We start from the raw sequence: 16,348 nt of genomic DNA on the forward strand, positions 1-16,348 counted from the left end.
AATCGGTCAAATATACCCGCCATGAATTCGAGTAACCATTGACACGTAAAGTAATGGGCTAGGCCTACATCTAGAAAAGTTCCCGGCGTGATTCACTATACTACAACTTTAAGCGAATTCAGAAAATACAGAGGCCACATGAACTATATCAACTATCAGTACCATGCCTGTGTGTTCATCAAATTATCTCTCTTTGTCAATAACGAAACTATCAATAGCTCAGGCAGTTATAAAGTTAATCGCTTGTTCGTGGAAAGCGTACGAAATACTTAGTCAAAGCGTAGCCTGAATTGTTATTACCATTGATAGCTATTCCGCGAAATATTTTTTGTCCTTACTTGTGCTTAGCCTAGGCCTAGGCCCTTTAATTTTAATTTACATTGGCTTCAGTAGGCGTACGCTCTGACTGTTACTTTGTTTCTATGACATTTATAGTAGATTTTATGTAAATATCACCATAATTTGTACATTGGCTTTTTCAGTCCACGTAAGCTTAGGACTTTTAGTTGCATATTGTAAACGTTATGATTATTTACTGCATCAGGCAGCTGTTTTATTACACTTAGGCCTATCGCAAAGTGTTCAGTACACAACTATAGGCCTACTCCTATATAACGTATACACTATACTCCCTAAGATACAATTTCTCTGCATACCACTAATGTTATACCCCTCACAGGCTCACTACTATCTACATGATGGCCATGAGGAAGTGGCAAGATATGAGTCTCAAATATACCTTGCTCTACCATTTAGTGGGAATAATATTGGTGGGGGGAGGGGGTGAATGAAGGTCATGTTCAATGTATTCACTATTCCATGTAGTATGTGCTCAGCACACATAATTCCAGACTTTGTACTGTCTACACTGACTGTATACGAAATCGACCTGCCTGGGTTGTAAAAATTACCTCTTTTTACCAATTAGTCTGTGACACCTGCCACATATTTTATTCTGATGAGTGTCTTTGTGTGAACGCTGTATGATTAACTACACTGTAGACATGAACATATTTCCACACAGTGTTTACACAAAGAGCCTAATGGTGTTAAGAAGCTATGCATGCTTATCTTAGTGCCTGAGGTGGATTTACGACCGTGGCAGGGGGATTACAAAATCTTAATCCTTTCCTAGCTATAGTGTGCAATAATTGGATCCAATAAAGCAGATTCTTTAATTTTAACTCCTGCTCCTTGATGAAATGATTTCTTACTTTTCAAAGTCCACCATGAACTGCTGGTCAAATTTAAGCTTCCCTCAAGAAAGAAAATAAATAAGTAATACAACCCTAATTCTGTAAAAAAGAAGAAGTGCTGCTTGCATGTCTTTGCAAAACACCTTAATGTGACAATAAATGCATGATTTTGTGTACAGTGTACAATAGCTTTTCTTCTATCAGATGTTTTGCAGTCCATTATAATTACTCATTTCTAAACTATTTCACCATATTGCACTGTAATTTTGTAGCCTGGCCAAGAATTTTAAAATTTTAGCCACTTGCTAAATGATACCAGTGCACAAAAATGTACTTGCTCATTTCATATTCCCACTGGCGATTTCCTTGCATAACACAAATTCCACATGTAGCTTCTGGAAGAAAAATGCAAGTACCCTTTTACCAAAATCCACTGTAAGTTTTGCTAGAAAATAGCCTGAATTTTCAGATCAAAGAAAGACCAGCAGATCTAATAATAATAATAATAATAATAGATAACTTTTATATAGCGCCTAATACAAAAGTTTCTAAGCACTTAACAAAGGAAAATAGAAACAAAGCAAACAAACACTATTAAGAAGAGAAAAGAAACGATTTAAGCTGTCATTTGAAGAATTTCAAGTGCTGTTATAACAACGTTGTGCATGATATATTTCTATTCTTTTGCAGGGCTTGATAAGAACAGCAACACTTATTATTGCTAATGGGACAGCTCTCTTTTGTGGTTACTCCCTGTACTCGGGCAATGAGAAGTTCTACAGAGAGATTGCTATGCCCTGCCTACGTCTCTTAGACGCCGAGAGAGCTCACAAGTTTGCCGTCTGGTCAGCATCCAAAGGTTTAGTCCCAGCTATAAATGCCTGTGCGGATCCTCCAATTATGGTGAGTACAGTCAACTTTTAACTGACAACTTTCTCTAAAATTCTTCAATGATTTGTTGAGAATTTACTTTAAGGAAGGTTTCATGGTTTCCCAAGCTAATCTTATGTTAAAGGTTTTTGCACATGATTCTTGTAGATGAGAAGAAGTATGAGACAATTTTGGGTAACAGTAAAGCAAAACCAACAGTTCTACTAACATACTGTAAGAATAGTGCTACTTAAGGTCAATACTGTAGGTAGGTATGCCATTGTTTCATTAAGCTGTTTGTTGGATGAAATACGTAGAGATGATATTGTTTCATTGAACTGCTTATTGGGTGAAATGAGTGCAGCGAACTCAAATGTTTATAATAGTTCACAGGAAATTATAAATCCATCATCTTTAAAACTGGGAAGAAATACAGAGTCAGAGTAGGTTTCTGTGCTCGAATACCTTTCTCATAAATATCTTCAGATAGAGATGATTTAAAGCACACCATGGAACAGTTGCTTCTCTGTCACCCCAAACTACTGTAGTAAACAACTGTAAGTGTATAACAGATATTACATCCGTGCACTTGACTGCATGATTGTTAACTTCAAGCACACTTTTCATACAAAAGCAATATTCCTAAATGTATTTTCCCTGTCATCTTTCATGGTTCCCAAAAGAATGTACAGTATATGCATTTACTTTGTGTCAAATCTGTTCTAATGTACAAATGGCTGCCGTGCATTTTGATAAAAAACCAACAGATGAAACAAACTATGTTGTACCTCCTCAATCTGAAGGCCTTTGTAATTCCTAACACTAAATAGCTAAACTATTCTGTGATGTCCTGTGACATGAATTAAATTTCCAGACCTGAAGTTGGTTTAAAACTCTTGCACCTTGATCACACATTCCTGTCACATACTCTGCAGCAAACAAGTTTATGGGGGCTGAAATTTCAAAACCCTGTGGGCCTGGCAGCTGGCTTTGACAAACATGCAGAAGCAATCGGTGGATTACTTAAAATGGGTTTTGGCTTTGTGGAGGTTGGCAGCATCACCCCTGAACCTCAACCAGGAAATCCTAAACCAAGAGTGTTCAGACTCACAGAGGAAAAGGCTGTCATTAATAGGTAATGTACAAACAAATCATCAGTAACTTAACAATATTGTGCTGTCCCAAACTGATATCTAACCAACAAATATTGCAAGGCAGTTGTCAGTTTCATCATACTATTTGGTACATAAATTTTGCTGCACTTTTACATAATTTATGAAATGATATTCAGTTTACCTTCAAAAAGTAAAAAACTTGTGAGTGCATTAGCCTAATATCTTGACCTTCTATGCAAGCCAAAAATGGGTACTCTTGGATGGCAGATGAATTTTTATGGAATGTTATTTATAAAGCAATATGAAAGATATGAGGTGACTAGTGTAACTGTACAATATAAAAGATATGTAAATATTTTGACAAGCAGAGCTTAGCAATCTGCCTAATCTTCCATATCCCTTCCCACTTCAGCCACCATTTTTTTAAAGCTCTTTTTAGCGCTACTTGTAGTTTTTTTTTTTCAATACAGTCAGTGTAGACATTTTATACAGTAGTCTGGAATTATGTGTGCACTGCTGAGTACATACTACATGGAATAGTGAATACATTGAACATGACCTTCATTCCACCCCCCTCACCCCCACCAACATTATTCCCACTAAATGGTAGAGCAAGGTATATTTGAGACTCTTTTCTTGCCATCAGTTGAAATAGTGAGTGTAAAGTTACTGTTGGACTCATAATGCCTCTTCAGCCATCCATACTGTAGCACTAAAGACTTAATAATCCCATTTAAACCCAGCACCAGATGTGATCTAATCTTGAGGATTGTATTTGCTATGTTTACTGTGCTGCCATCTGGAAATAGACTTTGCTCATGACTGGATATGTGTTGTTGTATGCAGGGTATATTTCTAGTATTAGGATTTCACCAATTTTGTACATCATCCTTTCTCACCAAGTTGGTCAAGTTAATACAAAAGAGTTGTTTTCAAGCCGAGACAGACTTCTATAATTTTACAGCAAGTCTAAGCTTGTGTTAATGTGGACTTCAGAGTAAAATTGTCAACTGATTTTGAATGAACTTTACTCAATAAGTAATGTAAGCTCAACAAGCTACTTACAAGTTTTCTAGGAATCATTTTGTTTTTTCCACTTTCTTTTCTTTTGGTAGATATGGCTTCAACAGTGAAGGTCATATTGCAGCCCTGAGAAGACTGAAGTCATGGCGATATAAGAGAATGGAAGATGCTACATGTTAGTTACCAATCATCAATCATAATTGTATGCAAATGGTTTTCCCATAGAACTACACCACAGGTTCCTCCCACAGTATTTGTTGATGACTGTGACAAGACAATCGTAACCTTGCCATTCAGGATAACATACATATACAGGGATTTGCCCAGGATTTCCTGAGTGCCGGTTATACTGATTTTTGAAGGTGCTCAGATGCCAAATGCTGGCACTTGTGTAGCTTTTTAAGCACATACACAAGTACTAGTTTTGCTAACAATTTACATTTTTTAATATTTTTTTAGTGAAGTATATTACGTACCTGGTAAAAATTATTAGTTTGTTTCAAAGAGATTTTACAAGAGACCGATTGAGAGCCGTAAGTAATGTTTCTCGTATGGGTAACTGATGTATTATTAGTCTGTATGATTTTGGCATAGGCTAGGCCCAATTTAAGTTGAATATATTGTTAGGAATGGATTATAGATGAAAATAGTGCTGGGCGGGATTCACGATTTTTAAGACACTGCTGGGCGGTAATTTTTAGTGCTGGACGGGGCCGCCCAGTGCCGCCCAGCGTGGGCACATCCCGGGTAGTGTTACAAGACACCAAGTCTAATGTCTTCTTTCGGTTTTTTGAATTCACTGCTCTTGTCAGGTCAGGTTGACAATGATGCTCATCCAACATCCCATGTCACAATATTAATCAATACATCCCTGCATATGTTTGCCTAATCTTTAGACATCTCATGAAGGGAAATGTGGTTCTTATTTCATGTGTAAATGCGTCACATTGTTTGATTTCGCTGGAAGACAGAGGTCTGCAAAGAGTGACAGCAATAAACTGTTACCGTCTATTCAAGTAATAAAAACTTCCAATTTAAGTACTAGCTATTGGTAATTAAGTAATACCACCACACACCATACTGACATTGCCTTTATAAATAAGAACTTTACATATATGTTACTTTACTATTGTTAGTTTTAGTTTGTTCAACTAGACAGTCATATTTATGGCGTCTGTTAGTATTGCAGTGCATGATGAGCAAATTCACCTGACATTATTTGAATTTTCTTTGTTGCTAGGTTCACAAGGCATCGTTGGCATAAACCTCGGTAAAAACAAGACTTCCCCGGACCCCGTTGGAGATTACACAAAAGGTGTAACAAATCTGGGCTGTTTTGGTGATTACATTGTGATAAATGTGTCCAGCCCAAATACCCCAGGGCTAAGAGACATGCAGGGAAGGAAACAACTGGCTGATCTGATTGATAAGGTAAGGTAAGTTTGCATGATAAGTAGCAATGAAACTTTATTGTTTAATCGTTATGGGGGAGCCTTATTATAAAATATTACATTTCGTCTAATATATGGTCTTTGTTTTGTGTTTTGGATGTATTTTTCCTTTGCTTGGAGAGTGGTACTACTCGTTAAAAGCCTTGCATTGTTTTCTAGGCCTCTTCCTTCCTTGTTGTATTTTACAATTATGTTAGTAACTATCTACTGATAAACCTGTATGTTGAGGAAAAACAAATAAATGAAACGAAATGTAATGTTGCTGAATTGGGAAGTGGCACTAATCGTTATGCCATGCAAGGTTTTCTAGGCCACTTCCTTCCTTGTATTTACATTTATTGTAGTAAACTATTTAAAAATAAACCTTTACATTGAGGTAAAACAAATAAATCAAAATCTGGCTGTTTACATTGTATTATTGAATTTGTTGGTCAAATTTCCAACATGAGTGATATTTCTTTGAAGGTATTGCAAGCCAGAGACCTTTTGCCTGTGGATCCCAAACCTCCTTTACTGGTGAAAATTTCTCCAGATTTGACAGAAAAAGACAAGTCAGACATTGCTGATGTCGTATGCAGACCCAAGGTGATCTAGAAATAATTTTCATTACACTAACAGTAATTTCCTGCAAAAGAAATCAAGAGTACAAATGCAATGGAATTCTACTGCAATCAGCAGATTTGTTGTGAACTCTTGTGTTTTATGCAAAGTGTTATTAAATGTGAGCAATGTAATAACTCATCTTTAATTCAATTCAAGTCACATCTTTTTTTCTCATAGTCAATCATACAGAAGAATACATAATGTTATGAAATAGTGATACCATCTCTTTGATGTTACCGAAACACTCCATCGAGACACCTTACAGGGCCTCTTATGTATTTATCTAGGTCATGGATTCAGTTTTCCCACGAGAAGTTTTTAACTATCTTATTGAATCTTGGTACAGGGCCTTTTCCCAAAATAGATTCCATTACTGTATGTCTGTGGAACATTCGAGAAGGTTCTCTCACGTGGTATGGAAGTTTCCATAGAAAGGGGATGGACTTCCAAACTCCCAACCAATCAGGGCAGATCAGTGCCAGTGCACTTATTTTTTATATCGTTAAGTTAATACAGGATGGTCAGTTTATTGGCTGCCTTCTGATTGTGCGCAGAGGGATTTTATGGAAGTAAGGTATAAAAGAAAAAGGAGGCCGAAAGATTCTCCACTTGATCAGCAAATTTATCACTCCGCCGAAAGTTCATCACTCCTAATTGTTTAATTGACGGAGTCAAGTCAAGTCAAATCATTGTAGTTTAGTTTTATTTGTAAAGAGAATCGACAGAGAAGAAATTATACCGAATCATTAATCAAATCCTATCTCGTCAAATTGTTTTTCTGTGAACTCATTGTTTTCGCCCGTTCGAGACATCTCCTGAAGAAGCATAAATACGGCATCAAGATAACCCCAGTACCTTTCTATCGCGAGTCCCGATATAGTTTTACTATCGGAGGAGCCGGGCTCGTCACAATATTACATGGTGGAGATCGGTTGCTTTCTTCAGGAACAAAACGAAAACGGAACTTTCCACAAATTTCGTTCGTTACGCTCAATAACGAACAGGAGATTTTTTTTTGGCCCGAAGACCTAACGAGGAACACAACGTATGTTCACGACCTGGCCTATCATACACACTCTGCGATGGAAGACGGCCTATACTAGCCTAAGTCTCTACACTGGAACCACTGATCTGTACACTGACGTTGATCAACCCAGCATGCAGTTCGCGTTTGAACATTCGCGCAACTAGTAGTTAGTCATACTACAGCTCTAAACATCAGAACTGAACATTTTCGCGATCTAAGCCTAGACTCGACCCGATGTTAACGGCGAACGAATCTGCAGTATACGAGATGTAGGCCCACCTGCTACCGCTACTACCTGCCGCTACTACTACTACTAACCGAGGGACTTCAATCATCGTTTGCAGTTCCAGTACCAGTTCTTAGTTAAACTTAAGGGTGAGTGAAATCATGCCAATTTGTATCCCAACCCCAATTTGAGATCAGAGTGTAACGATAAGTTATTTTAATCGTGTCCATGTATTGCATATTTGTTATTTGTATTGCGGTCGATAGTGTGTTCAATTAAGTATAGGCTCATGTTGTATACTCATAACTAGCCTGATTGTATGCGGCATGATGTCCGTCAGTGAACAGGAAACTTCTACCTCTGTTAATGTTATGCAGAAACATAGGCCCACTGATTTTTTGCCATCACGATTTCAGGGCGATGTAATTGATGCAGATTTTGCCGAAGCTCATTATTTGGGATTTGAAGATTATTTAGAGGTGCATAAATTGCCGTCCCAAACCACCCCTGAGGCTGTAGCGGAAGAATTTAATGAAATATGTCGCATATTTAAGCGAACACTTAAAGGCCAAGCCAGACTCTGGATTGAAAACAAAATTTTTTCAACTATTGCTGATCTGCGCAAGCAATTCCTTGCTCGTTTCAGTCCAGGGACTTCTTCTTACGCTAAATCACAGGCATTTCACGCATTAAGCTATACGCCAGGTGATACAGCTCAGGCTCATTTGGCCAAAATTTCAAAAGCTGCAGCACAATTAAGCTATGGCGAGGACCAAATTAGAGATAAATTCATCTCGACCCTGCCTTTGCAATGTCGCTCAGCAGTGTTAATGTCTGCATCACCAAAAGCAACAATTGCAGATTTGGTCATGAAAGTGCAATGTTATTTTGACTTACAAATCCAAAGTCAACCCACAGCTTCTTCCGAACTATTTATGGCAATGCACGACAAAGCATCTTCTGTTCAGACTCCTACTATTTCTGCATCTTCTGAGATACACGAGTTGTGTAATAAAATTCAGGAATTAGAGACCAAGTTTGATCAGTCACGTAGGTCAGAATCGCAAGACAATCCAAAAGAGATGAGGCAAAGATATAGTTCTCGTGATTCTCGTGGTCCTAGGACAGGTCAAAATGATAACAGGAGAAGGTTACCATATTTTAATCCTTCAATCACATGTCATTACTGCCAAAATCGAGGTCATTTTGCACAATATTGCCAAATTCGCCTAAGCCATGAAATGGAGGCTAATGTAAAGAAAGTACCAACACAGAATTTTCATTAGGGAGCACTTATGATTGCACTCATCATACAGTGACTCCAGACAAAGTACCAAGTAAAGGAAGATCGAAACGAAAAGCAAATAATATTTGGAAGAATAGTAATATTCCTAGTTCTAGATATACAGGGAACGACCGTAATGTGGATATTCAACTGGACACACGTAATTTTGTAAGAGGTACTTTACATGATGGTAAAGGAATTTCATTGTTGTTTGATAGTGGAGCGACACGCTCTATCATTTCTTCTTCTACAGTGCAAAATTCAAAGTATTTATCCTCTATACAACCAGTCTCAGTTGATGTAGTAAACCTAAAGTTGGGTAATGGTCAGTTTATTCATGCGTATAGCACGATAACATTTCAGGTCAAAATTCAAGGTCATGAATTTCAGCTTTCTGCTTTAATTGCTGCAAACCTGACAGGTATTGACTTAATATTAGGTAGTCAAACTCTGAAGGAATTGAATGGATCTTTGGACTTTACCACAAATAGTTTTAGAATTAAACAAGCCAAAGTCTTCCTTAGGCCTGTGCAGAGATTTGTTATTTACCCAGGTCAGCAAAGATACATTACTGTACAGGGACGTCTTCCACTATATGCACGAAATGCAGATGTGGTTATTAAACCGTTTCCTCTAATATCTCGTATGTGTCCTTCACGAATGTTAGTGAAAATGCATAAAGGTAGAACAAAGATTCTACTAAGGAACATGGGTAACCGGAAATTTTTTCTGCATCCTTCTCGCACAGTGGCTCATTTAGATTTAGCAGATATCATTACGGTCACAGAAGACATACCTACTGATTCTCTAGATTTTCTCAATGTCATGAGAGACGTCGAAAAACCGACTCTTTTTCGAACCAGTTCTAACTCCAAAGAGAATCGTGATGCAATTACACGATATAATTTACATCGATATCCACATTTAACAGCTGATGATCCCCTGGTTTCCAAATCGGAACAGGAAATCATGAGAGATAACATTAATTTGGAACAAAGTATTCTGAATGCTTCAGAAACAGAGAGCATTTATGAATTTCTAGACTCACATAGAGATGCATTTTCTCTTTATGGTGAATTATCTCACTGTCCAAATTATGAGGCTGATATTACGCTTACTAATGATGAGCCATTTTACATACGTCCCTATAGACTTTCAGATGAGGACAAAGTCATTGTCACCAGTGAGCTTGACAAATTAGTGCGATTAGGAATCTTAGCAGTAGGACATCAGTCTTATACCTCACCGGTTTTCCTCATTCCAAAGAAGGGAACAAAAGACAAAAGGGTTGTCACAGATTTTCGCTACTTGAACAGTAGGATAAAACGTCTCAATCACCCATTTCCATTACTGAATGAGACTATCCGTACCATAGGGTACTCTGGAGCCAAAATTTTGGGTGTTCTTGATTTAAAGTCTGCATTCTTCTGTCTGCCACTTAGTGTTCATGCACAACAATATACAGGTATTGCTTCATTTCATGGAGGAAAGCATTATTATTATAAACGCTTACCACAGGGATTGAATTTATCTCCAGCGATCTTTCAGTCGCAAATTAATGATATTTTGGCAACGATCCCAAATTCAAGTAAGTTCTGTATTGCTCATCATGACGATATTATTGTGTACAGTGCAGACAAACGATCTCACAAACAACACCTGCAGGCAATTTTTAAGGTTTTAATGGACAACGGATTGAAAATCTCTCCGAAAAAGTGTAGCATTTTTCAAAATTCAGTCCGATATATGGGACATTTGCTCTCAATAACCCCAGAAGGTGAGGCTTGTATCCAACCTTTACATGACAGATGTGCAGCAATCAGGAACACACCGAAACCACACAATGTTAAGTCATTAAGACGATTTGTAGGTGCGGTTAATTATGTGGCTTCATTTTTCCCAAATATTCAAGCACTATTGAGACCATTACATCATTTGAGTCGTAAGAGAAAGGTATTTAAATGGACAGAGGAACATCAGAGTGCATTTCAAGATATTAAAGAGTTGTTGTGTAATCCACCTATATTGCATATGCCACAGAAATATGGTCGTTTTGTATTATATAGCGACACATCACGAGTAGCAACAGGATCATACCTGACACAAAGAGTTAATGGCAAAGAGAATATTATTGCATATTACTCTAAGGTATTACCACCAGCATGTCAGAGGTATAGTGTAACTGAATTAGAAATGATGGGTCTATTTATTAATGTGACAGCATTCAAACATTTATTGCAAAATGTAGAATTTGAGGCATATGTTGATCACTCAGCCATTGTTGAATTGTTTAAGTCAAAACAAGAACCAGCAACTTCACGCTTACGTAAGCTTCTGTTCAAATTGTCAGAATATACATTTCAGGTTGGTTATAAGAAAGGCTCAGAATTGGTTTTGGCAGATTATTTGTCTAGAGCACCACAGGAATTTCACTCTGAAATAGATCAGGTTGCTCAAGAGGTCAGTTCTTATGAGGATATTTCAACTCCACCTAAGGAGACATTTAATCCAATCATGACAAGGTCAATGGCAAGGTCAATGGGAGTCAAAGTTCCAGATTTATTTCCGAATAAAGTCACAAAGGAGTCTAAGCAGGATTGCCCAGCCAAAGAATCAACAAATAGAGTAGATAGGACATCCATTCCTAAGGCAACACATTCTGATGAGCATGTTACACAGAGACCACAATCTGAGTCACAAAAGAGGACTACACCAGATATTTCTACTGATAAGAGAGAAACATATATTCAAAGGCCTATTATTACTATGCCGAGTGAAAATAGACATACAAATAGTCCTGATGTATTAGTTGTGCCAAATTTTACAAGTGTTTCACAACCTACAGAGCCAAGATTAGTGGATCAGAGTAGACATAGAGTGCCAGAGGTAATCAGAGAACCACCACCAGAATTATTTTCTCAGCCAAAGCCAGTAATAACAAACATTGATCATTTGGTTACAGGGCACATTCCAAAACAAAAGGAATTGAATAAAGTCATGAAGGCAATTCAAGGAAAGCTGATCAAAAACTATGATCTGCCATTTGATGTAAAAGAGTTGCAAATTCAACAACAAACTTGTCCTTACTACAAACCAATTTATGATTTTCTTGCACATGATATTATTCCAGGTAATGTTAAGCATGCTAGAACTGTTCGTTCTCAAGCAGAGGATTATTTGTTATGTAATAGTTTGTTATTCAGGATATTTTTGCATGAGACTAATGATGCTAAGATGACTCTTCAGTTAGTCATACCTGAGACTATGGTAGAACAGATAATATCTCGATATCACGATGACTTGTTAAGTAATCATCAGGGTGTAATGCGTACATATTTGACCATTAGACAGCATTTCTATCTGCGCAATATGTTTCAACGCATCAGTAATTATATTCAGGCATGTCTCCGTTGTCAAGAATTCCGTAAGAAACCGGACAAATTGAGACAATATCATGCTCGCATTCCTGATTCTTATCGTCCTTTTGACAGACTTAGTCTGGATTTCAAGACTATGCCCACAACGGCTACAGGATTTAAACATTTGATGGTTGTTTGTGATGAGATCACTAGATTTGTTGTATGTGTTTCTCTTAAGACTCTTGATGCTGAAACGATATGTGAAGCATTATTGCAGAGGGTAGTTACAACTTTTGGTCCACCGTCTTGTATCATAAGTGATGCGGCAGCTTCTCTTACAGGAAAATTAGTGGAGCTCTTAAGTAAGGCTTTAGGCATTGAACAAAAGTTCATCAGTGTAAGCAATCATGGAAGCTTACAGGTTGAAAGACACATTCAGACTCTTTCAAATTTCCTCAAAGTGAACTTAAATCAGTTTGGTACGGATTGGGTACGATTTGTCCCAACATCAGCCTATGCATATAACACATTTTCCTCTCCTCAGTTAGGTAGCTATAGCCCATTTGAACTTGCATTTGGACGTAAGCCACCAAATCTTACAAATTTATCATTCAATCCAATGGCAGGATTATCACAATCTCATGGAGAATATGCTGCATTGTTAAAGAAACGATTTGATCATTTGTCTAGGGTAATGTTAGTCTTACAAAAGAAGCAACAAGATGCTCAAAATGTTAAGATAAGTGCAAAACTAGACAAAGGTGCAATTTATTCAACGGGTCAATTAGTGTATCTGTATAAGCCAACGTCTTCCTCCTTGACTGCAAACTCTCGCAAAATTGCTGCAGAATGGTGTGGACCACTAGTAATCCATCAAGTTTTAGATAGGACTCATTATTTGTTGGCCACTCTCAAAGGAGAAATTCTTAGTGATGTATTCAATTATAACAGGCTTAAACCATGTTTTGTAAGAGCATCTTCTGAGACTAAGAATGTCACCAACATTCAGAAATTGCGTCAGGTCTTGAAAACAAAAGGTTCATCAAGTGAAAAGGTTGCTCGAATGAGAAATGTTTTGAGTAGTAACACTTCTAATGCAGAAAATGTTAATGTCATGCAAGATGCACATATTGAGTTTCATGATGAGTTTGGTAACATTTTGCCAGGAGTAACTTCAGATCATGTCATGTGTCTTATGAGCACTAAGCCAATGAATGTTGCATCCTTTCTAGAGAATAGAGCACATAATGAAGGATTAGCAATTCCATATCCTTCCATGAAAGATAGCATATTAAGGCAAAAGAAAGTTTTTGCAAATGCTCCACAAGGAGACATGAAAGTCCAACGTGCTCGATACAAATTGGGTGAATTACAGGTTCTGGTCACCTATCAGACACCTTGTTTTCCAACAGGCTTTAAGAGTCATGATTTTTGGTGGAATGTAGGAAAATATTCCAACACAGGGGAAATAATAAATTTTCTCCATGAAAAGGGATTGAACATTACAGGCAATCCAGGCAGGATGTTGCAAACATTATATGGTTAGAATGTATAACTGCATATTGCCTTAAGTTCAGATGAACAGGTGTTTTACCCACAATTGTATGAATGGAATGCGTCATGGCATTTACCTGCATACCTATTAAGTGGAAGTCATTGTACTATATGGTGTAACAATATAAGCTTTATTGTTTAAAAACGCCACCAACTGACCTAGTTTCATCTTTTATAACAAATGTGTAATGAGTATACCTTATTTCTCCTTATGAATTCGTTCAAACGTTTACCCGGCAATTAGAACCTATCCGGAATATTAGCAACATGGGTTTTCATATATTGAGAAATATTTTAAGGATATTTACATTGCATCATTTATGTTATATATTGAAGGCTATTTAGAGACAGCATTGGTGATATGCAACTTTTGCTTACAGCAACAGTTATCGAAGCAAATGAAAGTATAGATGTTTTGAGGAAGTTATGTATATATATTTTCTTTTCCTCAATTATTCATGCAAAAGTAAATTTCAGCAAGAAGTTTAAAAGACAAGATGTTAAGTATTATGTAGATTTGAAGAAAGATTTGTTGATGTCATAGTTTATGGGGTCTCTTTTATGGTATCGAATATCTAGTACTTTGGTACTTTACTAGATCATTTCGGAGTGCATACCTAGGGTCACCATGCTATCGAGTCACATTTTCTTGATTTTCTTGAGGTGAATGTATATGATTCACAAGGTTTCAAAGCAGTTTTGAAACTATGCCTTCATTAAAGAGGAGCTTTGTAAATGAGTTTGTAATATTTTAAGGTTCTTTTTTTATGTACGAAATTTTTTATGGAACACTAAGGTGTTCTGTTCAGTTTAAAAGATAACTAAGTCAAGTATTCTCTGATCTCTCCCCAATTCACGGCATGATTTCACTTTTGATATAAATGTATTATTGATGTATGAAATGCATAAATGTATTTTGTAAGAGATACTGCATATTTTGCTGTGTCATGTAACTTTAAGATATCTTAATGATATTTTTTTTTTTAGATTACATCATATGATGTCATCAATATTGAAGAGGTACACAAAAATTTCATGGAGATAGTGTCAATGTATATACCATGTGATCATTTTAATAATTCATAACCAAGATGTTAACCTTTGAGATATATGAAGACCATTTATTGAAGTCAATGAATATTAATGAATGTGCTCGCACTACCTTCTTGAGATAATGATAAGTTAAAGCAGTATGATGTTAAAATTTTGGAGTATCCAAAAATTTTAAAAGATTGAGGGGGATGTTATGAAATAGTGATACCATCTCTTTGATGTTACCGAAACACTCCATCGAGACACCTTACAGGGCCTCTTATGTATTTATCTAGGTCATGGATTCAGTTTTCCCACGAGAAGTTTTTAACTATCTTATTGAATCTTGGTACAGGGCCTTTTCCCAAAATAGATTCCATTACTGTATGTCTGTGGAACATTCGAGAAGGTTCTCTCACGTGGTATGGAAGTTTCCATAGAAAGGGGATGGACTTCCAAACTCCCAACCAATCAGGGCAGATCAGTGCCAGTGCACTTATTTTTTATATCGTTAAGTTAATACAGGATGGTCAGTTTATTGGCTGCCTTCTGATTGTGCGCAGAGGGATTTTATGGAAGTAAGGTATAAAAGAAAAAGGAGGCCGAAAGATTCTCCACTTGATCAGCAAATTTATCACTCCGCCGAAAGTTCATCACTCCTAATTGTTTAATTGACGGAGTCAAGTCAAGTCAAATCATTGTAGTTTAGTTTTATTTGTAAAGAGAATCGACAGAGAAGAAATTATACCGAATCATTAATCAAATCCTATCTCGTCAAATTGTTTTTCTGTGAACTCATTGTTTTCGCCCGTTCGAGACATCTCCTGAAGAAGCATAAATACGGCATCAAGATAACCCCAGTACCTTTCTATCGCGAGTCCCGATATAGTTTTACTATCGGAGGAGCCGGGCTCGTCACAATATTACAATAACACACAGTACAAGTAGCAAACTAGCATAGTGTGAAGGACACTAGTAAACTGACGTATAAACGGGCTAGTTGACAATAAAATATTAACTCAATTGTTCAAACAAACAACATCTGGAAGTGGCACCAGTTTGATGAACAAAATATGTGAATGGCAAAGAAGCGCCCAAGGCTTCTTGAAATGCTGCTTTTTGTTCATTAGTACGGAGCTAACTGTTCCTTTCGAATGCAGTTTAATAATAATATTTGATTTTCATATAGCGCTTTACACCAGCAAGACATTTGAGTTTCCTCAACTATCCATTCACCAATGAGTCTTTCAAATTCTTAGTTGTATGATCTATTGAGCTACCTTGCTTGTGTCTACGTACCAACATGTTTCTTAAAACATAATAATAATAATATTTGATTTTCATATAGCACTTTACACCAGAGAAGGGTCTCAAAGCGCTTTACAGACGTTATGTTACCCCTGGTCAATGATAACCTATCCCAGAGACAATCCCTCCAGTCGGCAGCAGTTATATACTGCGCCCAATGACAAGTTACATCACAGGTACCCATTTAACCCCTGGGTGGAGAGTGGCAAGTGAGATAATGCATCTTGCCCAAGGACACACCGTAATGATGTAATGAACTAGGCAGGAATCGAACCAGCAATCCTTGGATCACGAGTCCG

General features: G+C 37.1%; 1 protein-coding gene across 3 annotated transcripts in view; it reads left to right on the forward strand.

Annotated features, from left to right (window-relative positions):
* LOC139962128 (dihydroorotate dehydrogenase (quinone), mitochondrial-like) overlaps positions 1-16,348 on the forward strand; it is a 23,390-nt gene continuing 7,042 nt past the window's right edge. The window contains exons 1-6 of one of the 3 annotated variants that reach the window (XM_071962058.1): positions 36-169; positions 1,887-2,099; positions 3,002-3,201; positions 4,297-4,379; positions 5,445-5,635; positions 6,121-6,240. In XM_071962058.1, coding sequence (XP_071818159.1) covers positions 164-169; positions 1,887-2,099; positions 3,002-3,201; positions 4,297-4,379; positions 5,445-5,635; positions 6,121-6,240 — 813 coding nt within the window. In that variant the 5' untranslated portion in view covers positions 36-163. Of the gene's footprint in view, positions 259-1,886; positions 2,100-3,001; positions 3,202-4,296; positions 4,380-5,444; positions 5,636-6,120; positions 6,241-16,348 lie in introns of all 3 variants that reach the window. The other 2 variants (XM_071962049.1, XM_071962066.1) reach the window with 2 other exon arrangements.

Source organism: Apostichopus japonicus, chromosome 3 (genome assembly GCF_037975245.1).
Source record: "Apostichopus japonicus isolate 1M-3 chromosome 3, ASM3797524v1, whole genome shotgun sequence".
In the NCBI taxonomy this organism is placed as follows: domain Eukaryota; kingdom Metazoa; phylum Echinodermata; class Holothuroidea; order Aspidochirotida; family Stichopodidae; genus Apostichopus; species Apostichopus japonicus.